Below are 24,278 nucleotides of genomic sequence, written 5' to 3'. Positions count from 1 at the left end.
TCTCGTAACAGAGAGGGAAATGAAAAATTAAACGTAGTTAGAGAGAGAGAGAGAGAGAGAGAGAGAGATGACCTGGTAGCCACCGATTCTTATCTTTTTTTAATTTCCCTTCTATCGTTGGGATTCTTTTTTTAGTGGACGAAAATGTCATCATAAATGGAAAAAATGACTAACGTAACCGCTGGATGACGTAATCTCCGGTGTTAACGCCGTTTCATCGTTGCTTTAGAGGCGAAAGTACCCTCATTCTTTTATGAAATGACATTTTCAGATACAAATTGTCAATGTGACAACGACGTAATATCATTAAATGGGGCTTTCAATAATATGAATTATAAAAAATTATAAGATAATACTAATAATAAATTTATATGAAAAGAAAACTACTATTTTGCTTACATGCGGGTCTCAGCAGCGGCAAGTGATGAACTTGTGTGAACTGACCAAGCATTCATTTAGCTCAACCCTGGAACAAGTTGCTACCAATCCGTATTTGGGTTATCCGATAAAGGGTATTTTAGGTATTTTGAGAATTCACTCTCACACACTCTCTCTCTCTCTTCCTTTCTGACGGAAGAACGTTTCGCCGGTTGAGCGCTAAACCGCATCCCGTTCCCCGCAGTGATCGCGTCGTCGTTAACCGCCACGCTGGCAACTAAAACCTCGTCCCGAAGTTTAAGGACGTGGAACTTGACAGAAACACCGTTCCGTTCTCCACCGTGACACGTCATCAACCAGCGCTTTCCAAACGGACCACGTCTCGGAAATGGCGCTAGACACCCGACCCGACCCGACCCTTCTCAGGTTCGGGTTCAACGTAGGTCCTATCGGGCCAGCATCGATTGTGGACGGGCCTGACCCAATCACTACCCATATCGGGTCTGATGGGACTGAGGGCATGAACGAATAAAATAGGTCCGATTGTTTATTTTAGGTCGGACTTATAACATCTTAATTAGTAGCCTACAGACTTGGATCAGGTTGTGGAATTCTAAACCAGAGCCACGTCTGCCAGAGTTTCCATTAAGATATGCTACTTTTTTAGAATAAAAATAAAAAAAATAATATTTTATCAAGTATGGTAAATGATATCTGGACCTGAATCTTGGTTATGCCTAATTAGGTCTGATTGGACCTAATGCCAGGACCTCAAAATCAGAATTAGGTTGCAAATCTTACTATTTCTGTATATTTTCGGATCTTACCCATGACAGGCCAATTTTATGTCTTACTAAACCCGAACCATTTAGGGTTATGTTCAACTTTCATCGATCAGTCTGCACATTGATCCCAAACCCGATCCAGATCAAGTTGACTGCCAGATTGCCCATTAGTACCCGCCTAACCCTCACGCCTGCACAGGAAGTAGGGGGTGTCAACAGGTTGGACCCCCACTAAAATGGGTGACTCCAAACCCATATCCAACTAAGTGATGCAGGTATCAGTCTTGGATTTGGGTCTGATCAGATTTTTCATATAAAAAACATACCCAAATCTAAAAAGAAATACGCAAACCAGACCCGATCCATACCCGGTAAAATAATATTTTTTAAGTTTTTACATTGAAAAATTTCGGATCTTAATAGGAACTTGGGTCTGACTCAGCTTTGATATAAAGTTTCATAAACCATACCGGACCCATTTAGTAATCAAAGCTCATGAGTCCACCCGGACAGTTAATCTCACCCCTTTCTTTGCAACCAAACGGGGGCTCCGCTTGTCTGGTAGGAGCAGCACGTCACCTTGTGTTGGACCGTTGCAAGTTCGAACCCCAAATTGTATAGTTGTCTAACCCCATCTTTCTCTGTCAAAAAAAAAAAAACTTGAGCTTATTGGATTCAGTAAGGATCAGGATCAGGATCAAGATCAAGATCAGGTCATACCCGATCCATTAGCTCCCTAGCAGTAAGACAATAACTATGGGCTGCAACGTTTCTTTGATTAGATCCTGGATCTGAAAATGGCACTGCATCAGTCCGAGGGGATTATTGTTTTGAAAGGTAGATCAGGTGCAATCACATTGCACACTTTAAGTGTGCAGCTGCACCTAACTGCCCTCCATCAGCCACGATGGAGGGTGACCAGGTGCAGTGGCACACTTATGATTGCACATGATCTGAGCTCACTGTTTTGCAGGGGATCCAGAGTCCGAATTACAGTATCCGGCCCGTCGACTGACTAATGACGGAAAAGCCGTAGAAATAACGGAGTCAGTAACTCCGTCGACATCACACTCGACGACGGGGTCACGGAAAGCGTTGGGGCTCTGACGTTGACGCCACCACCCACGCTTTCGGCCCATGATAGCGACGCCCGTTTCCGTGAGCAGCAAGAGAAAATCAGGAAGAAAAAAAACAAGACTCACTTTGAAAACTCATTGTTTTTTTTGTTTTTGTTTTTTAAAGGCAAGTTGGGGTTAGGCAGACCCTCCACCAGTTATTATTATTCAACGTACCACTGAAGTTTGAACCTGCAACGTCCCACAAGGAGACGTGCACCGACAGATCTTACTAACCACGGAGAGCAATTAAATAAACATTTCCCCTTTCCTTTTCCTTTCTCTTTTTTAACGGAAGTTAGGTAAGGACGGTAGTTAAGGAGAGCACCAACCGCCCACGAATGTTTGGATCAGACATCCCACTTGGGAAAATGCACGTAATTTTTCTGCAATTAATGATTACCAGGTTTTTTTTTCCTATAAAAAAGTTTTTTTTTTGGACTGGTTAGATGAGTCGGCTTAAGGCTTTCAAGTTGAAGGAGGTTGAGTTTGATATCCGAGTGCAGAACCTCTTTGCCTTGAAGCCTAAGCCATATAGGAAAAAAAATGCCCACCTCTTGATCGGTGATGGGACATCTAAACCATAGCGCTGGTTTCTCCATGGAAATAAAAAAAATGCCTTTTTTTTTTTAAATAGAGAAAGCTGGGCGACCCCTATCGGTTATACAACCATACCATTGGGATTCGAACTTGCAATGTCTCAACAATTTGGTAAAAAAAGAGTGTCTCTTTTCTTAGCAGAATGATCTGTGCCTTCAATTTCTTTTCTTGATTTGATATTAAGTAATTTAAAAAAAGCATCCCAATTTAAATTTAATCACTTTATTTAAAATGACCACCTTACGTATAAAATGGTGTTTTTGTTCTTTTTTATTAAGCCACTTACCTTATATAGTTTAGGGTCTTTAATTTGTTAGACAGATAACCATTGAAGGCATTTGAATCACTTTTTTTAGCTAAATAAAAGTGGACTAACTAATTTAGCACCAAGCATTTCTTTGAAAAATAACTTACAAAAGCAATCACCAAGCCTAATTGTTGAAATGTTAGGCAGCTTTATGTAAATAGATAATGAGTTAGGTAGCTTTTGGCAGATTATTCATTCAACTGTATTAGGTTTTATTCAAGTTATTGCTCGGTACAACGGCAAAGTGCTTATGGTTAAATAAGATGACAAGTCTTATCACCATCCACCGGTAATAAGGCAATATCACTGTCCATGATCACTGCCTATTGTACTAATTTGAGCTAGGAATGAGCTCCGTTGAAATGTGCACACTGATTGCTTCAAGTAGGGGTGTCAACCGGTCTCATTTACCCGGACCAAACCCTATAGGGTCCAGGTATGGTGACAAATAAGAAGACTACCTCTCGACTTAAAACACAAGTATGGATAAGGCATGGGACTACCAGGACAACGACATACCTCACCTTTAGTCCAGTCCTACTGCTGCTACCCGCCCACCAGATTAAAACCCGGGCCCGAACCCAAAGGTTCGATTAATACATGGATTCAAGTATAGTTTGTGAAATTTTATACCAAACCCAGTACTGACCCGAGTTTTGATTAAGACCCACAAATTTTTAATGTAAAAATGATAAAAAAATATTATTTTATCGGGTATGGTTCGGGTCTGGTTCATTGGTTCATGTAGTTATTATCGGATCCGGGTATGGTTTTCTTATAGTAGATCTGATTAGACTTTGATCCGAATTCGATACCATACCCAAAAATTGGGTCCAAGTCTGGTTCCACTTGGGTCCGTACCAAACCCGACCCACTGACACTCCTAGTTACAACAGATGATGGCAATCGCGACGATGGACAATCATCGGACTTTATTATCAATGCGTGGTGATAACCTTATCACATAATCCATTTCTTGTTCCTTCCTAATAAAAATAAGACAAAATAGAAGGTTAAGACCACTGTAACAAATATCGTGAGATTTTTACGAATCTAGCGATAATATCGCAAGAAATTGTCTTAAAGTTTAAAATGGTGATTTCTTGTGAGATTTTCAAACCATGATAAATATCATGATATTTACGATTTTAGCAGATATTTATCGCGAAAACCTCCAAGATTTTTATTTTTAAATGTGTTTTATTTATATTTTCTTATAATAATTATTTTTTTATATTTTAAAATTTATTTTTTATTACCGAGATTTTGTCAAAAAATCTGAGATTTATGAAAAATTTCAAAATCTATTGAGTTTTTGACTCCTGAAATTTTGCCATTTTTAACTTTTGTCACTATGGTTTAGACCAACCCTAGTACTTTTTTGATAGGCAACCCTAGTACTTAAAGTAACCTATGTTCCTTCCAAGACCTTAGAGTATAGGGCCATACTTGGTATGAGTTTGGTGTTGGGTTTTGCTCTCGAGGGCCATGAGTTTGGTATTGGTTTTTGCTCTTGCATAATATGATTATTTGGGTTGCACTTGGGTCTCTCACAAGGGAAACCCATTCCCTAATGTGGGTTGATATGTTTGCTCACATTTGAAATGAGAAAATGAAAACATGATTTCAATTCATAGGGTTGCCCATATGAAATGAAATCTCACCACATGTGAATTGAACTTTCAAAACTTGTTTACATTTTATTTTCCTCCAAAGAATGACAAAACAATTAAACAATTCAAAACTTATTATATCTTAGTCATGATTAGCAGCCGATTTATGTATACATTATTATATGGTATGTGTTAAGGTATTGGATATTGTCAACAATGAGTCCAAGCAGTTCAAAGATCCATTCTCCAGCAGCCATGAGAATAACATGCACAGTCATGCATTTTGCTTTTGGAACTTACTATACCCGAGTCCAAGTTGAAAAGTCGAAGGTTAATTTAGGAATTTCAAGCAATATATATTAGTCTTTAAGATAAGTCAAAAAATGAATTTGTTATTAAGCAGGTATCTAGGTTTAGACCCAAGCTCCAACCTGACCCATATCCAAGGATGTCTGTAACGGCCCTATAGATTTTAAACAAAAAATACCAGAAACTTTTTTATTAACATGTTATTGATTTACTTTTTTTTTTCAATACGTAATAATTTAACGGTCTCACCAACGAACACGTTTCAACTGTACCAAGTACTAGACGGCTTGCCTGAGCTCAAGCGCGAGCATATCTTAGCCTCCTAGTACCAGATCTAGTATGAAACTATCGTTAACAAATTTGATTGAACTACTATATAAAATATATTATTTAGTTTAAGTCTTTCATCATTGGCATTGCCTTAACTGAAATAAGCTCTAAAGAGTTAGCATGCGTATGCATCATTATTTAATAGCTTCCTAGAACAAAGTTCGAGAATAAAGTGTTCAAATGACAAAATCCTTAAGTTATTATTTATGTGACCAAACACAGAGAAAAATATTGATTTTGAAATCAATTTAATATGTTGATTTTTTTGTTAAACCTTCTTGACATATTACATTTTAAAAACATTGTCATTCAATCATCGATAAGAAAAATTAATTGAAATATAAATAGTTTCATTAAATATTAAACCATTAAAGCCATTGTTCAAAAATAAATAATTAAATAGTCAATGAATATTGAATAAAAGAAAAGACAAGTAACCCCTAGGATCTCGAAAACATTAGTCCTCACAACCCCCTCCAGCATCTTACTCTCGCTCCACAGATCATATATTACCTGAAAAATATTTTATTTTTAAAGCATGAGACTATAAAAGATCTCAGTAAAATTCAAACAGCTAATGCAAGATAATATACATAAAGCTTGCAGAATAAGCATCAATTATCAAAGGACTATAACATTCCATATTTAATAAATAGATAAACAACTAAACAGAAAGTCCATGCATTCATGATTCTACAAATATATACAAGCATATATAACTGCATTATAATTGAAACTAAGACATTCAATCATATGCATGAATCTACATAGTTATATGAACATAAATAAAAGAGTAAAAAAGTAAAGTGAACAAGTATTTTATATTCCACTTGATTACCAAATGTTTATCGAGTATGCGTAGGACTAGCACGAAACATATTAGACTACTCAAGTGTTTATTATGCCATGTATTTTAATTTTTTGAATAACTGACTGAGTTATCTCCTTTAAGAGTAGAGTCAGGCCGTGAGAGGTAGCAGCGTGCTCAGAGAGAATCTACTTTGAGGTGTGACTTTGTGCCATAATGATGATCATGATCACTCACTTCTGCAGAAGTATCAAGGACATGCATGCCTATGATATAAGAGACAATCTTGGTTCCCCTAAATTCTCTAAGCTTGGAAATCATCGAGGCATTGCTCCTCACAATATAATAAGAAAGAATAGGGCTTAGAGAGTTTCATACCGCTTACCCTCTCTAAGGTTGACCATCAACCATTTTAGTTTAGCACACCTTAGTAAAGATATACCTAAAAATATATCACAGGGTTATCTTTATTAATTAGGCCATAAGTAAATACATCTACCATCTAGGCTAGTGCATCGCCATCTCGTCGTTTTCTCTTTGAAGCTATAAATTATTATTTTATCGAGCAATCAAAGTGTCCAAGCAATCTTGTGAGATTTATATCATTTTGCATGCATTTCACAAATATTTCATCTCAAAGCATAACATACATTCTCATAAGCAATGAATCATGTCAATAGGATATTCAACAATTTATTCATGCAGTATAACATAATTTTAATATTCAGGAATAAGCATGCATCCATATCACAAATATGAATTAATCAGAAAACCATATTTCTGAATAATTGTCAAAATATTTAGGTCCCGTGGCTAGAGTAGCCCAAAACCGCACAACTAAAACATGTTTTGCCAAATCATAATGCAACTAACCTGTTCATATATATTTTTCATATGCTTTACAAATACAATCATGCTTAATTATCATAAAAAGTAAATATATTTAAGTTGTCATAAATGAATTTATTCATAAATCTTGAATATAATTTGTGTAGAAGCCTTTCTTAGAAACATGGCATCTTCACACCACAACTATAACTTACCAATTACAATTTAATTCACTTTTATCGCTATCATAAATATTTATATCAGATCTGATATGATTTAAAACTAAATTTTTGAAAAGTTTAGAGAAAACATCAAAATATAATAAAAGTCGTAAACCTGAGTTTTTCGACAAGAGCTCCCATAAACTCTTATTGAGGAAATCAACATAACTTCAATTAATGTCTTGATTTTTCAGTACTCAAATAATAAAAAATGACAATGTGCTTTGGCAGCTGTCATGCTTGTTTATATTTGTTTTGAAGTAAATGAACTTGTTCATGCTTGCTATATATATGTAATCCTTGAATTGACTATGGCACTTAATTGCCATTGACAATGGATGGATAGCTAACAATTACTGCTTTAAGGTCAATAGGCACTAGAATTGAACTTAAACATTATAAATATAAGGGGTTTGTTATGTGTATGCTTCAATGACAAACCCTGGTCTGCATTCAATATGCATGTACTGGACAGTTTATTTCTGCAGACATTGTTATGTAAGAAATTGTCCTTTTTATGGTGAAATTTATGAAATTATGAAGGGAACTGGACTCAATCCAAACCCTTCATGTTGCCAGTAAAGTCTTATTTATTCAATTTTATGATAGGGGGAAGCAATTTTTGAAAGACCAAATTGTTATAGCCTGCCAATTAATCAAAAGTTTCATCCACAATTGACATTTAATGACACAGTTTGATACGACTATAAAAGAAAATCATATTTTTATCCATGGCCACAATTAAACCTTCAGTTAAATTTTTTGTTAGAAGAAATTACATGATCTTAAAAATGTGTTTTTTTTTGAGATAAAAACTTGGTGAACTGAAAAATAAAAACAAAGAGAAGTTTTTAGAAGCATAAAGAAAATAAAAACAAGGAATATCATGATGATATCCTGTTGGATTTGTGATATATGGAAAATAATCAGTACATTTATATTTCACGTTTTTATTAGGATTTTTTCATGTTTTGTGTCACAACAATATTGAGAGACATTTGAATTTCTTTCCAATATTTGTGGCTCTGTATTCATATTAAAACTTGTTAGTTATTCACCTTTTTACAGTTGCATATTGGCCGGTTCAATAAAGGGAATTTTCAGAAGCTTCTTAGTTTGCATAACTATTCACATACATCATGTATTTCTTGTATATTGGAAGTAGGTTCCAAATATTTGATTTCCATAGGGTAGGAGCCAAATATTTCTTGTTGGTAACACACTGACTTTGATTTGCTCTCGTGCTATGTGGTTTGCTATTGAAAGAACAAAATCCAAATATGACATTTGGATGTCTCTCAACAGTAGCAACAATGTTATGTTCAAGGCTTCCTCATTCCCATAACAGGCAAAAATTCAAAACAGATCCATGATTTGGGATGTCTCCATAAGCAATAAGGACAATTAAAGCGCCAAAACTTTCAGATTTTCAGTAGCATGACGATAGTGATTAGCAGCATCATTAAAAGATTACTTCTATATTTCTCATTTGAGAAATCGGGGAGAAATGCCCTAAAATATGTATAGCTATCTTACTGTAATGAAATGTACAACATTATTCTTCCTTATTTTCCGATTAACATAATAATCAAGATACTGCATATCAGCACAGCTCCAAACAAAAACAATTTATGACAAGGATAGACACAAACGAGCTACATAATGAGAAAAAAATAAAAATATGGTGCATACACGGTTTGTTACTGATTCATGTACAATTTTGCCCTCAAATCTTTCCTTAAAATCTTGCCAGAAGGAGACTTTGGAATTGCATGTATGAAGTAAACCTTGTGTAATCTTTTGTAGAAAACAACCTGTTCACAGGGAAAGAACGGGAAATTTCATTAGAACCCGCAGTTTTCTGTTCTTTTTGCTTCTTCCTTTTGCTCACAAAGGTGGCAAGATCCCTAGATGCATAGATGGGTTGAAATCTGGAGTGCAGATCCAGTACTCGGGCTGAGTACTTAACAAAGTACTTGGCACACACAAAACACAGAAAGTCACTGCACACTACGGAGAAGATTGCTGTGCACGACAGTCGCACATCAGCACGTAGCGGTTTTCTCCATCGTCGGCAGAAATTTTCTGCATTTTATTGTGGGCTTACTTAACAAAGTAGTTGACCCCAGTGCTTAATCTGCTCTCTGAAATATGAAGCTATTTTGCTAAGTTACGATGGTTGTTTGAAGTAACAAAGAAGAATAAAATTAAAACCAAACATATTAAAAACATTTTAGTGATACTGATGATAAAGGAAAAAAACAAGAAGCCATGGTGATAGAAAAAATCATTTAAAATTGTCTGAACATGCTGCACAAGAAATTGTCATAGTACTAGTAAAAAACGCTTGATGATATGCAAGTAAAAGAAGTTAAGTGGAACCAATGAAGATCGGGCTTAAGAAGTGATATGAAAAATTCTGAGGTGATTGAGGTTGCGGTTCTAACCTAACAGTGGGAAGGAGTTATAAGAAAAATAAGGCTATATATAGTTATCTAAGGATTATATTGAAGTTGACTTCTTATGCTTACTTGCTTAGCAATGAAATCCTTGACTGCTTCCTCTGTGAGATCTAAGCCATTGGAGCGAACCACAAAAGCAACAGGAACTTCTCCAGCTACTTCATCTTTTTGCCTGCCAATGCGAAGGTATTGAAACACTTAGTCTTTTCCCTTCTCTTCTTGTCTCCCTAGTGATAAGTCTTGACTATCAAACACAATGGTCTGAGACAACCAAGAAAGAATTTGTTTTATCATATTTTTTCAGTATTTTCCCTTGTATGCATGATATGCATTCTGAAATCTAGTGTAGGTCACGTGTTACAATTTTGAAACTAAATTTCATTTAGTGACACTTAAAAATGTGATTAGTGTTATGCTAAACATGCCCAAGTTCATGAAAAGTGCCACTATCAGTTTGTGGTACTTCCTCCAACCTCAACACCCCCCCACCCCACACCACTTTTTTTGTTTTTCCTGTTGAGGTGAAAATAACGTGATGCATGCACAAAAGTGCCACTATCAGTTTGTGGTTATGTGGAGATGTTTAGTGGTTTTGATTGCTTACGGCACAACAGCAGCATCTGCAATGGATGGATGGCTGACAAGTAAAGCTTCGAGCTCAGCTGGAGGCACCTGCATCAAACCGGGCACTGTAAATATAATGTGTTTCTATCTATATTAACCTGAATTATGTAGCTAGCACATGTGACTGCATGCACAGGTACATGTGCTTACACAGATACATGTATCTGAAAGTTCATTATGTGGATTGTGGAAATAAGGCATTTAGGTATGGTGTTCAGTTAAAAACATTTACGGCAACATTTCCTGCCAAGGGAAGAGAGTTAGTAGTAAATTTACCAAGTAAATGGAAATTGAACTCACTTGAAAGCCTTTGTATTTGATGAGCTCCTTCAGTCTATCGACAATGAACAGCTCATCATCATCGTCCACGTACCCAATGTCACCCGTGTGGAGCCATCCTTCACCATCTATTGTCAATGATGTGGCTACAGGATCATTGAGGTAACCTATGCATTGAAGCCATATGTTATGATTTCACATCATTTCTTGAATCTTGTAGTAAAGGTGATGATGATACTACATTCACAGAAGTAAACAAAGGTGCACCCAACTCCAGTCTCAAAATGTTGATTCTTTTTCATGGACCCCAAGAGCTCAATGGGTGGTGTTCACCAACCACAAAGTCAATAGCCAATGTTAATCTCTCTTTCTTGCATGCCTATACATACAGTCAGAATCATATTGCACTCACCAGCCACCATGCTCACCGTCATCCTTACCTTTCATGATTTGAGATCCACGTATGCATATCTCCCCCGGTTGGTTGCGTGGGAGATAAACACCAGTCTCTGGGCTGATGATCTTGAGCTCTGCATTCCTCACAACAGTGCCGCATGAGCCAGACTTAGTTGGAGATGGTTGCTTGGCAAAGCCTAGGCACATGGCCAGCACTGGCCCTGCTTCAGTCATGCCATATCCCTGCAACCATGGTACAAACTCTTTATGTTTAGGACACATAAGTGCATGTTTGCCTAATGAAACTACTGGATTTGACTGTGATGGAAAATGTTGAGAACTAGCACGTGAACTATTATTTAATAAAAACTTTTATTGAAAAGAGAAAGTACCAGTACTTAAATTTTGATATTTTACTATTATTAACAACTAGATAAGGCCATTGACCGGCCTTATAGGTAAAGATCAAGATTCAAATTACAAAAAAAAAAGTTGGAATCATAAACATCATACTGAATCCTGACCTGGATCAAGATGGATTGGGTTTGAGTCTAATTCTTAGATCCGATTTAAAAACATTAGCTTGAAGACCCTACCAAATACATACGCGAACCTGTTAACCTATACAAGTCCACAATTCCCAGCTGCACTTTGACCTAGACCCGAACGTAAATTGAATTGAGTCAACTTTTGGTCTAACTTTTAGACCAAATTTGGAATTGGGTCTGATAAGACCTGACCCAAACCTGACTCGTTTACTGTTAAGACTAAAGTTGTTATGTGAAGAGTATTTTTGTACATAAATATACATTTCTCTCATGAGTATATTATTGTTATATCAGGGATATTTTTTTTTTAAATAAAAAGGTTATTACTATAAAGGCTGTTAGGGCGACACCCACACATTGAGATCGAGCCATATTCTTTCACCTAAATTTCTCTTCTCTTCTCTTCTCCACTACTCGCAGGCTGCAACATCTGACATACTTCACAAATCTGACAGTTACACCCTTAAATTGCTAATAACCAAAAACCTTGACAGTTTTCAACGGGAATAACCAACCCCATGCATAAACATTTTTTCTTTTTATTGCCAATGGGAGAGAGAAAGAAAGAAAGAGATAACGAGTGAGCCGAAACAGGATAATCAACATTAACAAAAAACGAGCGAGATCAACAAATTGTTGAGCCCACAAAAACAGAAAAAAACAGCAAAAAAATAAAAAGCAAAAAAAGAAAAGGAAAAAAAAGGGGCCGATGGAGCAAAATCGATGCCAAACTCAAGCCACCAGGACAGAGGGCACCAGAAATGATTGGCTGTCGCACCAGGGAGAGGGAAGATCAGAAAGATGGATACGCAAGATTAAATAAACATTAGCCAGAATGCAATGAGAGAGCTTGGGGACCACCGGGATCTGACGAAAAATAGTATCATTACGTGCCATCCAAACAGACCACCAGGTAGTAAGCAACCACGTCCTCTAGATCATCCTTCAATGCTTGCTACGCATGATAAGAATGGGTCCCATGAGCAAATCTAATGTGAATGATTCCTCTTTGACGATAACTTTTGGATGGCGCCATGTCCTTTTAAATAGCTCCCCAAATAATGGGCAAGATTAGAATAAGTGAGAAGTAGATTCTTCAGCCGCGTGACAAAGAATGCACCAACTAGCAAGGTGGAAACCTAGCCTCTTAAGATAACTGTGAGTTTGGACCCTATCCTGCAAGATTAACCAGGCTAGGATGCGAGAACGGGGCCCTTAGCCTAAAGCACACCCGCAGGGAACCAATCGGCCCCCGGAGGCAGCAATGAATGGTATAACCTGTTAGTGCAGAACCTACCATTTTGGTATAGTGCTCATTGCGACCACTGAGAATTAAAAACAGCGTCCCCAATATGGTCTTTGAGAATTGATATTGCGGTCAGCCACATGCGATGCAAGTGAGAGATCGATGATTCCCGTTGACCCGATCTAAGCAGAAGTAAGTCCAAATCACTATATTTAGCATGAAGCAACCGAGCACAAGGAGATTCTAGGTGGTTAGCGGACCAACAAATCTTGGCGATGAGAGCAATACTCCTTGGTCTGGGCGTGAAAACCCCTAAGCCAGCCATACGCTTGGGGAGCACTACCGTGCGCCAACCAACCAAATGGTGCTTGCCCTGAAGGTAGCACCCGAACCAAAGAAAGTCTGCCAGAAGACTAGAGATCCGTTTTCCCACACCTACGGGCATCACGAACATGGATATGAAAAATTCAGGGATGGTTGAAAGAACATGTCTGAGGAGAGTAAGGCGCCCAACAATAGAGAGGTAAGAGGCCTGCCACGAGAGTAGCTTGTTTTGCATTTTTTGGATCGTGGGGGCTCAGGCGGTGGAGGATAGAGGTTTCACTTGGAGAGGGAGGCCTAAGTATGTCATGGGCAACTCAGAGATGGAGCAATTAAAGATCTGTTGGCCCGCATCAAGAATATTGGAGTCAACATTGAACATAGAAAGAGAGCATTTGCTGTCATTAAGGGAGAGCCCAGATAGAAAAAGAAATAGTTGCAGGATAAGCTTAAATCTAAGCATCTGCTGCATGGTAGCATGGCCGAAAATAATCATATCGTCGACATAAGTGAGAATGTAGGCATTGAAGTGAGGAACATGAATGGGGTTGATCAGAAACTTATTTGTGGCCCGCTTAAGCAACGCCACGAAACCCCCAACAACAACGTCGAACAACAACAACGATAGAGGGGCAACCTTGACGTAAATCACGCCCGAGATTGAAAGAGATAACGAGTGAGAGAAAGAAAGAGATGAAGTGATGGTTAGGGCTGGTAAACAAACCGAACAACTTACGATCTCGTTTGTGATTGGTTTGTATAGTTGGTGAGCTGAGCCATGAGCAGCTCGTTTAGCTTAAACTAGTCCATCCCGAAAACATGGTGTTTGGTGGGAAGAGCTTGTATACATAATATTTATTTTTATGTATAATATATATGTCTTAACTGTAATATATAAAAAATGCATAATATATATATATATATATATATATATATATATATATATATATATATATATATATATATATATATATATATATATATATATATATATATATATATATATATATAAAGAAGAATGAATGAAAAATATATACATAAAATATGAACGGTTAAGTATAATATATATACAATATATATTTTTTAAGTGTAACCTATATATCACGTATAAATAATATAAAATGTTTTTACACGAGCCAGCTCGTGTTCAACTAGCCTCATTCAGGGATGAGCCGAGCTTGAGCTCGGCTCGGATGAACACAACCCGAGCCCGGACACACCCTGTTCGTTGGTTCCACTCGTTTCCATCCCTAGTCATGGCCAAATAAGCATTAAGGATAGAGAGAGAGGCCTTGATTTCATGCCTATTAACGAGGAACAGAGCCGTTTTGGTGAGAGAAAGATGCGGGGAGACAATAGTTATAAATGATAATTGTTTTTTTTTAAATTATAAAAAAAATGTGCCATGCAATTAAGACTTCTTTTATATGAAAACTTTATGCAAATGCTCCTACAAATGTTAAATTGTATTCTCAGTTCACATAACAATGTCAATTAAAACAAAGTTATAAAGCATCCAATTTTTTTCATCTGATACCCTTTTGCTTTTATAATATTTTGGATTAGGATTTAGGAAATTGTGAGAGATAAATTGGTTAAGTTAGGATGCAAGTGACTCCATACAAAATGGGGCACTTTCCACCATGATGAGCAATATTAAAACTTGATCTCGGACCAACCAAACTTGACTCGGTGTCTTTGGCAAGCCACATTATTTAAGTGCATATGCACAAAAATTATCAACATAATCTTTTACAGTAAATGCTAAATAAATGGAAAATATAAATACTTGTTTGATTTTATTCCCTCAAACTAAATGAAAAAATGAAAATAATAAAAAAGAAAAATTACTAGGGATGAAGAATGAACAACATTATTGATTATGATCAGCTTAAATTACTCGAAACTAGTCAAATATATGGTTCAGTCAAACTCAGTCCAATCATTTTTTTATTTATTTATAACCCGAAGAAACTATACCAGACACGAAGACCTTGTTGTGCTGGCTCAGCCTGCCATACCTACTATTGTCATGCCGATGGTGTAAAAGTCCGAGGGTACAAAGAAGAGATGCCCATGGGAATCAAACCTTGACCGCCCAACCAGCGGCCAAGGCCCCATCCTACTACGCCAACCAGAGGCCGAGCCAGGAATCCAAATTAGGGTGGGCACAAATATATATGTGTTCTGCGTGCACTTTATATATATATATATATATATATATATATATATATATATATAGAGAGAGAGAGAGAGAGAGAGAGAGAGAGAGAGAGAGACAACATTAGGATCAGGGTGGGCACTGCCTACCCTGACCCAAACCCTCTTATTGGGGATTTCAGGCCGTGGCTCCGCCACTGACGCCAACCCCCTTGGGGCTAACTTGGCCCAATCATGCGTATACTGGTTTGACAAAACTAGGCTGGGTTGGGGGTTCCAGGCCGAGTCCGACCCAAAAAAAGCTTGGTAGTGGGCTTGAATTTGGTTATGTTTCTAGGCTAGATAAGATCAGGCCCAGATAAAAGTGAGTGCCAGCACACAGCGGGTCAGGGCCGCTAGGGGTTAACATCACTCATGGATGACATCATCCATTCCAGGCAAGATATTAAAGACAAAAAAATATCCACCAGGAATGGCTAAGATTGCTGATCGATCCAGAGGGATCTGGTTCAGATCATATTGATCTTGGACAAGATCCAACCATATCTGACATGGTGTGACCCACACTGGATCCTCATGGAATCCAATGCTGCACCGTACGGATAGGTAAAATACATTGGACCCGCATTGGCATAGATAATGCCTAAATTTTAGGTAATCCAATCTAATCTGATATTTATTTGACCTGATTGGCTAATTGGACCATTTTATGTGTCCTGACCTAAATAAAAACTCTAAATTGTTTATTTATTAAAATTTTCTGCTTTTTCTTTTCAACATTTTGCTATCGAATCACCAGCATGTTTGTCATTAACAAAATCAGACAAAGAATAAGATTAGTAACAGTATCAGCTAAGTTAAACATAATTAATGGACACACGTGCTTCTGCCTGTAAATCGAAGAAAATTACTCTTTAATCCGATTTCTTGTTTAAAATAATAAGATAGAAAAAGAGTAGAGAGAATATTACTTAATCTAAATTCATAAGTGAAAATAAAAAGCAGAGGTGCATTTAGCAAATTGGTTGCAGGAAATGTTAGCTAGTTACCACGCTAAGTGTTAGCTTGATAAAGTGATCAGTGAACTCAATTCTACAGGGATACCGATAGGACCTAGCACACTTAGGGCGTGTTTGATGCGTGGAACAAACCCACACAGGGACAAAGCGGTCCCCATGCGCGTTACCGTACCATATTTGATTGGTGGGACAAATAGGTTCCCATGTGGACTTGTTTGTCCTCACTCCATGTATTTTGCAACTGGTCCCACGCAACAAGGTTGAAGATGGGTGGACGACTCAAGGTTTAAACCTTTTTCCTTGAATCTGACCATAGAGTTGTGTTTCACATGCTTGGTTTTACATGAATAGACTCTTGGATCGTCCGATTCGGACATGTAGATAGTTTTTATAAGGTTCTAAATTAATTGACAGCATATAATTTTCATAAATATTCAAGTTAAAAATTCATATTTTTTCATAAAAAAAAAGCAAGATCTAAGCATCATTTCTAGCAAATTGATCATGCTGAAACGCACTCCAACAAATCTATAGATCATTCTGGAATCTTCAAGATGGGATGTTGTCTCCATCGTGCAGGCTACACTTAAGATCTGGTAACCATATAAAGAACGAAAATATTCTCAACTACCTGCTTCAATTCAATAGAATCCAGTGTTCCTGGTCGCGAAGAGCAACAATTATATGGCCTACAATCTGGCAAAGCTCGGCTCATCTAGAATTGATGAAAATTGTGATTTTTGAATGCTTGAATATTTATGAAGATTTCAAGCCATTGATTTTAAAGCCTTAAAAAACCTTGTTTATGCATCGAAATGGGACGATTGAAGAGCAGGTTCTTATAAAACCAAGCATGCAGATCAAATCTGTATCGTTAGATTCAAAAGAAAAGAGCAAAAATACATGAAATTCGCGGTTCACATTAGTTCTCATATTTTCAGTCATATTCTAGTGATATATATATATATATATATATATATATATATAGTATATGAGAACCAAAATATGGAAACTGAAAATATGGGTATTTCCAACACTTTTTTTGCAAATCCAACCGTGTGGATGTGCATGGCATGATGAATTTGCTAGGAATCAACCATTAGATTGTGTATTTTTGATGAAAAAATATGATTTTTGAATGCTTGAATATTTATGAAGAATATGAGACAGATTTTAAAGCCTTGCATCAAAATCCGATGATCCAAGAGGGTTTTCTTATGAAACCAAGCATGTATATCACATCCCTATGGTTAGATTAAAAAAAAAGAATAAAAATTTGATAAAAATTACCGTTCACACATTAGTTCTCATATTCTAGTATATATATATATATATATATATATATATATATATATATATATATATAAGGATAAAAAATGTGTGAACTAGGCATTTCCGATGGCTTTTTCACAAATCTGACCTTGCATGGTCCGTTTGCTAGGAATCACCTATTGGATTATGTTTTTCTAACAAAAAAATATGAATTTTGAATGCCTGAATATTTAATAAATTTCTGAGCCATCGATTTTCAAGTCTTAAACACCCTACTTATGCATCATAATCGTAGGGGTCTGCCTAACCCCAACTTGACTTTCAAAAACAAAAAGAAAAAAAAAAAGATTGGCTATAAGAAAGCTGCCTATAGATATGGATGACACTTAACATTGAACAAGTAATGCATGGCAATCACATGAACATGTCTTACATACAAGTTAAAAAATATTCAACAGTATGTCAAGATGTATGTCTATAACTTCAGTTTCAAACAGTTTTCAGAATTATGGCTAATGCATGGGCCATCTCTCTCTCTCTCCATTATTTTGATGAACATAAACTTACACATGACTCTACACATCTCTGCAGCTTTGAAACTGCATATGGAGGTATAGAAGAGACTCTACATTGGTGATGACCATGGTCCCAAATATTACACCAAAAAAAACAATATCAAGATATTCAAGAGCTGGTTCTTTTAAAACCAAGTATGTATATCACATGACATTAGTGTGCTCAGATTTAAGAAAAAAACCCAATCTATACATGTTCACACCATGGTTTTAAAACCGAGTGAGTCATTACTCGAGTCATCCTTAAGTGACTCATTACTCGGAGGGGTCAACGCGGAGACTCGGCTGGGTCGTGTTAACTTTATATTTTACATAAAATATATAAATATATGTATATGCTATCTATATTTTATAAGAGTGTCAACGGGCTGGGTTTACCCGGACCCAACCCGGACCAAACCCTATAGGGTCAAGTATGGTAACAAATAAGAAGATCCAATTAAGACCTGCATTTTTTCAATGTAAAAATGATAAAAAATATTATTTTACCGGGTATGGTTCATGCAATTCTTATTGGGTCCGAGTATGGTTTCTCTTATAGTAGACCCGATTAGTCCTGGATCCGGACCCGATAACATACTCAAAAATCTGGTTCAAGTCTGGTTCCACTGGGTCCGAACCGGACTCAACCCGTTGACACCCCTAATACTTTACTAATATATTATATATAATATATATTATATGATATTATTTATAATATATTTAATGTATAAATTTTTTTAATATACATGCATGTATAACCATATTTTTATATATAATTAATATAAATACTCTTTATATATATATATATATATATATATATATATATATATATATATATATATATATATATATATATATATATATATATATATATATAACTCTCCCGTGACTCGGCTGCCGAATTTTGTAAAAATGGAGTTCAACAAAGTTTTTGACCCAATGATTGGGCAATCCGGGTCGAGTCAACACTAGGTTGACCCTGATAAACCTTTTGGATCTTATTAAAAGACAGGTGTGCATGCCCTTAGCACACTGGTAATAGCCATTTTTTTGGTGACCCGATTATATGAATGTGTAGGAACCAACCACTGGTATTTTCTTTAATGTAAAAATACCGCTTTATAATGTTTGTAAATTTAAAAGTTATGAATTGTTGATGCAAAATATGGTTCTCACTAATTCTACTCTATAGAATACATTTCTATGGTTAGAATTCAAAGGAACAAAGGTACTGAAAACTGACTTGCACACAATGTTCATAGGTAAATATTGGGTGCTCTCTCTCTCTCTCTCTCTCTCTCTCTCTCTCTCTCTCTCTCTCTATATATATATATATATATATATATATATATATATATATATATATATATATATATATATATATATATATATATATATATATATATATGTATATAACAAAGGTACTGAAAACTGACTTGCACACAATGTTCATAGGTAAATGGGTGCTCTCTCTCTCTCTCTCTCTCTCTCTCTCTATATATATATATATATATATATATATATATATATATATATATATATATATAATAGTGTTGAATGAAACATGATATTAGATTTTTGATATTTTTTTTGAAATTCTAACCCCATAGATGTATTCAACATGATTGATTTGTTAGAAATGGACAATTGGATCATGCATTTTGGATGAAAAATGGTATTTAGAACTTTAAAAATTTATAAAAATTGTAGGTCATTGATTTTTGAAACCTCATAAAAATCTATCCATTCACGGAATCAAATTCTCCAAGCAGCGATTCCTTAAAAAACAAGCATGTAGATTACATGTGTACGGTCAAAAATTCAAAGAAACAACCAAATATCCAATAGCTTGTTTCATTTAGCAGTGTGCCCATTTTATAAGTTTCCATTCTCATACATAGTGTGTGTGTGGATAAGTCTTTGCGGATATGTGCATATGGCATCAATGAGTTTTGAAACTCATAGGTGCAAGTCGTTTTTACTCAATCCGACCATGTTCATGATAGTTAATTTATTAGAAATCAACTCTCGGATCATGTTTATTTAAAAAAAAAACCTTTTTTAAGTCTAAAAATCTAGTGAATTTTTTGCCATTGATTTTTGAACCACTACAAAATCTGCTTCAGTGATTCAAAAGTCGATTCCTAGAAAACAGACTATGTAGATCTGTAAGGTTAAGTTCACTTGAAAAGACACGATCAATAAGATGTTAGTTTTAACTCGTTCATATCATATGCACTTCTGCACCTCTTTTGTTGAGGCCGCCTGCTTGAGAGAGAGAGAGAGAGAGAGAGAGAGGTGGGGTGACCCTCACCTGGCCAAAGACGGCCTGAGGGAGCCTGTTCTTGAGGGCGTCCACGAGCTCCCTGCCGAGCGGGGCGGCGCCGGAGAGCACGATCCTGATAGAGCTGAGGTCGAAGCTCTCGACCAGTGGGTTCTTGGCGAGGGCGATGACGATGGGCGGCACGACGGGCGCCACCGTCACCCGGTGCCTGGCAATCAGCTCCAGCAGCGACCCCATCTCGAACCTGGGCATGAGCAGCACCGCCGCCCCGGCCCTCAGCGAGCACAGCAGCACCGAGTTCAGCGAGTATATGTGGAACAGGGGCAGCACGCACAGCACCGTGTCCTCCCCACCCCTCAGGTGCAGGTTCGGGTTCTCTCCGTCCACCTGCTGCGCGACGCTCGTCACCAGAGACCCGTGCGTCAGCACCACCCCCTTCGGCAGCCCCGTCGTCCCTGACGAGAACGGCAGTGCCACCGCGTCGTCCTCCCCGATGGCCGGAAAGTCCCCCTCCTCCGCCGCCGCCTCCGACAGCTCCGAGAAATGAAGGCAGCCCTCTGGTGGTTCGTCGATCGTCACCACGGGAGTCTCGTGTACGTCGAAATGGTACTTGAGCTTGTCGACGTAGGCCGACTGCGTGACGACGAGCCGGGCGGCGGAGGCGGCGAACTGCTTGTGGATCTCCGCCGGCATGCAGAAGGGGTTGGCGGTGGTGGAGGCAGCGCCGATCATGGAGGCGCCAAGGAAGGCGAAGACGAACTCCGGGCAGTTCGAGAGGAGGATCATGATGGTGTCACCCTTTCCGATGCCGAACTTGGAGAGACCGGCGGCGGCCTTCCGGCAGGCAAGATGGACGTCGGAGTAGGAGTGGATCTCGCCAGTGGGGGCGTCGATGAGACAGGGGCGCTCGGGGAAGCGGGAGGCGTTCTCGAAGCAGTAAGCGTGGAGGGGGAGGTGGGTGGGGATGCGGATGTCGGGGAGCCTCGATCTGAAGATGAAGGTTTCCGCTGGGCTGCTCCCCGCTGCTAAAGCTACAGAGGCTTCTGCGTCGGCCATGTGGGGAATCTGCGGTTGCTGCTCTTCTGGGGAAGCGAGTTTGATCATGGTTGGTGGTGGCAGAATTCAAATGGAGAAATGCAGTGCAGAGAGAAAGAGAGGGAGAGGTGCAAAAAGCGTGGAAACGATAGGAGTGGGAAGCTGGATATTAAAGAGTAAGTCATGGGGGAGGTGGTGGGGTTTGGTAGGTGAGGCGAGTGAGGGTAGATAGGTAGCTAGAGAACCGCATGACATGAGGTGGATGGTAAATCACGCGCACCCTCCTTTCCATTCAAGGCTTTCAATTCAATCAATCAAGAGAGAGAAAAATGTGCACTTTTCAAACCGTTTATATCCCATGAGATCATAGCTACTTTCATAAAGAGAGAGGCACAAATGCAATGTGCGGCTGCAGCTGATCACCCTCCATATCTAGGGATGGCAGTGGACCGGGAGAAAGCGGGGGCCCAGCCCCGCCTCGCCCCATTTGGACCTGGGATGAAGGGTATGAAATGGGGATGGAGGCCGGGACGAAGGTTAAAATCCATCCCCGTTTGGGGATGGAGGCGGGGATGGACGTACACTTTTCCCCGCTCCGCCCCATCACTTTTCCCCACAATATCCTTACCCCGCCCCGCCTCATCCCGGCCCGTTTGAACCAGGGATGAAGGCGGGGGTGGAGGTTAAAATCTATCCCCGCCCGGGATGGAGGTTCTAATCTTGAGGCGGGGCGGGGGTGGAGACTTTGTCCCCCGCCCCACCCCACTGCCATCCCTATCCATATCTTCTGTTGTACAGATTATCGTAGTGGGGCTAAAAGCAGATGGACGGTGAGCAGGTGCAGCGGCCATTTGTGCCATGTGATTACACCTAATCTCAATGCTTCAAGTACCATACTTAGGATGCGAGTCTTTCAAACCATTTATCTTTCGGACCATCAAAAACCTGTAATTTCTACCCATTACTTCTTTACTTTCGTTAGTAGCAAATATTTTTTCATAATTATAATATATGCAGTGGATCGGGGCGGAGGCTGGAGACAAGGTCTCTACTCCCACTCCATCTCAAAATTCTACTTTTCGACCTGGCCTTCAACTCAGTTAGGGTTTTGATTTTAACATCCATCCCCAGTCTAAACGGGCCAAGGCAGGGCAGGCCCCATTTTTTCTCGGATCTACTGTCATCCCTAAATATATTTTAGTTATTTTACTAATGGGGATTGGGGCAGGGAGAAAGCTTAAGCTCATCCCCGCCTTCATCCCTACACAGATTTTGATTTTAACCTCCATCCCCGCCTTCATCCCCGTTTCATGTACTCCATCCCCGATCCAAACAGAGCGAGGCGGGGTGGGGCCCTATTTTCCCCCCGTCCACTGCCATCCATACCCTTATATAAATTTTCTTGTTTGGCCCCTAACATATTATAAAAAATATCATATAATAATATATAAAACTTACATACTATATACATATATTTTTCATATTTTATATAAATATTAAGTTTGCATGACCTGACCGAGTCACCTGCAGGTTTACCCAGTCAATCATGCATGACGAGTCGAGTCACGAGTCACTAGGTTTTAAAACTATGCTGCCCATTTGACATGTTTCTTGATATAAAACATGTTTTTCTAAAATAGTGACATTTTGGCAATTTGCACAGCATTAATCTGTTAAGTTCTTGAAAAACTTGTTTACATCTCACAATCTTATGATTTAAAACTCATTTTCTAATAACAGAACATGAAGAGAATAACCACCGGGTCAAATCCCTAAAAAAGATCAAAGCAACGTTAAAAATATGGTGCTCTCTAGTACATAGTAGACAGTCGATTTTGTACTACACAAGCATGGGATTAACTAGTTGACCTGGGGATCAATTTTTCGAGCATATTGGCGGTTGGTTTTATACATGTGCGTGTTAATCAGTAAAATAAAAGTCCAAACTAGCTGTGAATTTTCAAATAAATCATGCCAAATAAATATGTCATAGTTTATTACAAATCATTGTTTACATAAAAGAAAAATTATAATGTAAAATGCCAGTTTTTACTATTTGTAATTTGGTGCAATATATTGTGAGCTATCTATTTTTGTTTTATAAACACATTTTATTAATTGCTTTTGTTGGTCCAATGCGTGTTGCATGATAAACCTCTTACATGACACGATCTGCTTAAAAATGCATGATATTTTACTCAGTAATATCATTTAACAGCATCAAGCACTTACATTTACATCAATGATAAGATCTTAATATCTTATTCTTCATACATTTGTGAGAAGGGTCATTTGCAAAAGTCTATGTATTGTTGGTGATTTGCAAAACTGTCCCTGCCTTATCTAACATTAGTGCAAAGAGGCCGTTTTGTTAAAAGTAGGGCTGAACAACTGGCTGGGTGGCCTGTGGTAGACGGTAGCTCAGCCCGAACCGGTTGTGCTTCGGCCAAGTTTCTGAAAGAAGGCTTGCCTGAACAGGGCTTAAACCCGACCCGACCCGACAAGATGTTGGGTCGGGTGGAGCCAACCCGTGGGCTAACAGCTTGACACATGTACTTATATATACATATCATCATCATCAAACCTTATCCCAACAATATGGGGTCAGCTTTATCAGTTTTGTTTCTCCCTTCTTGTCTATTTGGAGTTAAAACTTTGATCACTTTACAATATTTTATGTCAACTCTAATGTCCACATTCAAAAGTTTTCATTGGTCTTTCTCTTTTCCTAACTCTTTCTGCCATGTCAAATCTTCATCACATTGTATCCTAAGAGGTCTT

At 38.1% G+C, this 24,278-nt stretch overlaps 1 protein-coding gene across 1 annotated transcript; it reads right to left on the bottom strand.

Annotated features, from left to right (window-relative positions):
- Window positions 1-8,843: 8,843 nt before the first annotated feature.
- On the bottom strand, window positions 8,844-21,566 carry LOC149819172 (4-coumarate--CoA ligase 2-like). Its single transcript, XM_089984198.1, has 6 exons — window positions 20,493-21,566; window positions 11,100-11,298; window positions 10,681-10,826; window positions 10,361-10,428; window positions 9,826-9,928; window positions 8,844-9,108 (listed from the first exon to the last, which is right to left on the bottom strand). The coding sequence occupies exons 1-6, from the start codon at window positions 21,564-21,566 to the stop codon at window positions 8,995-8,997; spliced, it is 1,704 nt and encodes a 567-aa protein (XP_089840324.1). The 3' UTR covers window positions 8,844-8,994.
- Window positions 21,567-24,278: the final 2,712 nt, after the last annotated feature.

Source organism: Nuphar pumila, chromosome 13, assembly GCF_984573655.1.
Source record: "Nuphar pumila chromosome 13, dmNupPumi1.hap1.1, whole genome shotgun sequence".
Lineage (NCBI taxonomy): Eukaryota > Viridiplantae > Streptophyta > Magnoliopsida > Nymphaeales > Nymphaeaceae > Nuphar > Nuphar pumila.
This window is presented reverse-complemented; position numbering and strand designations above follow the sequence as displayed.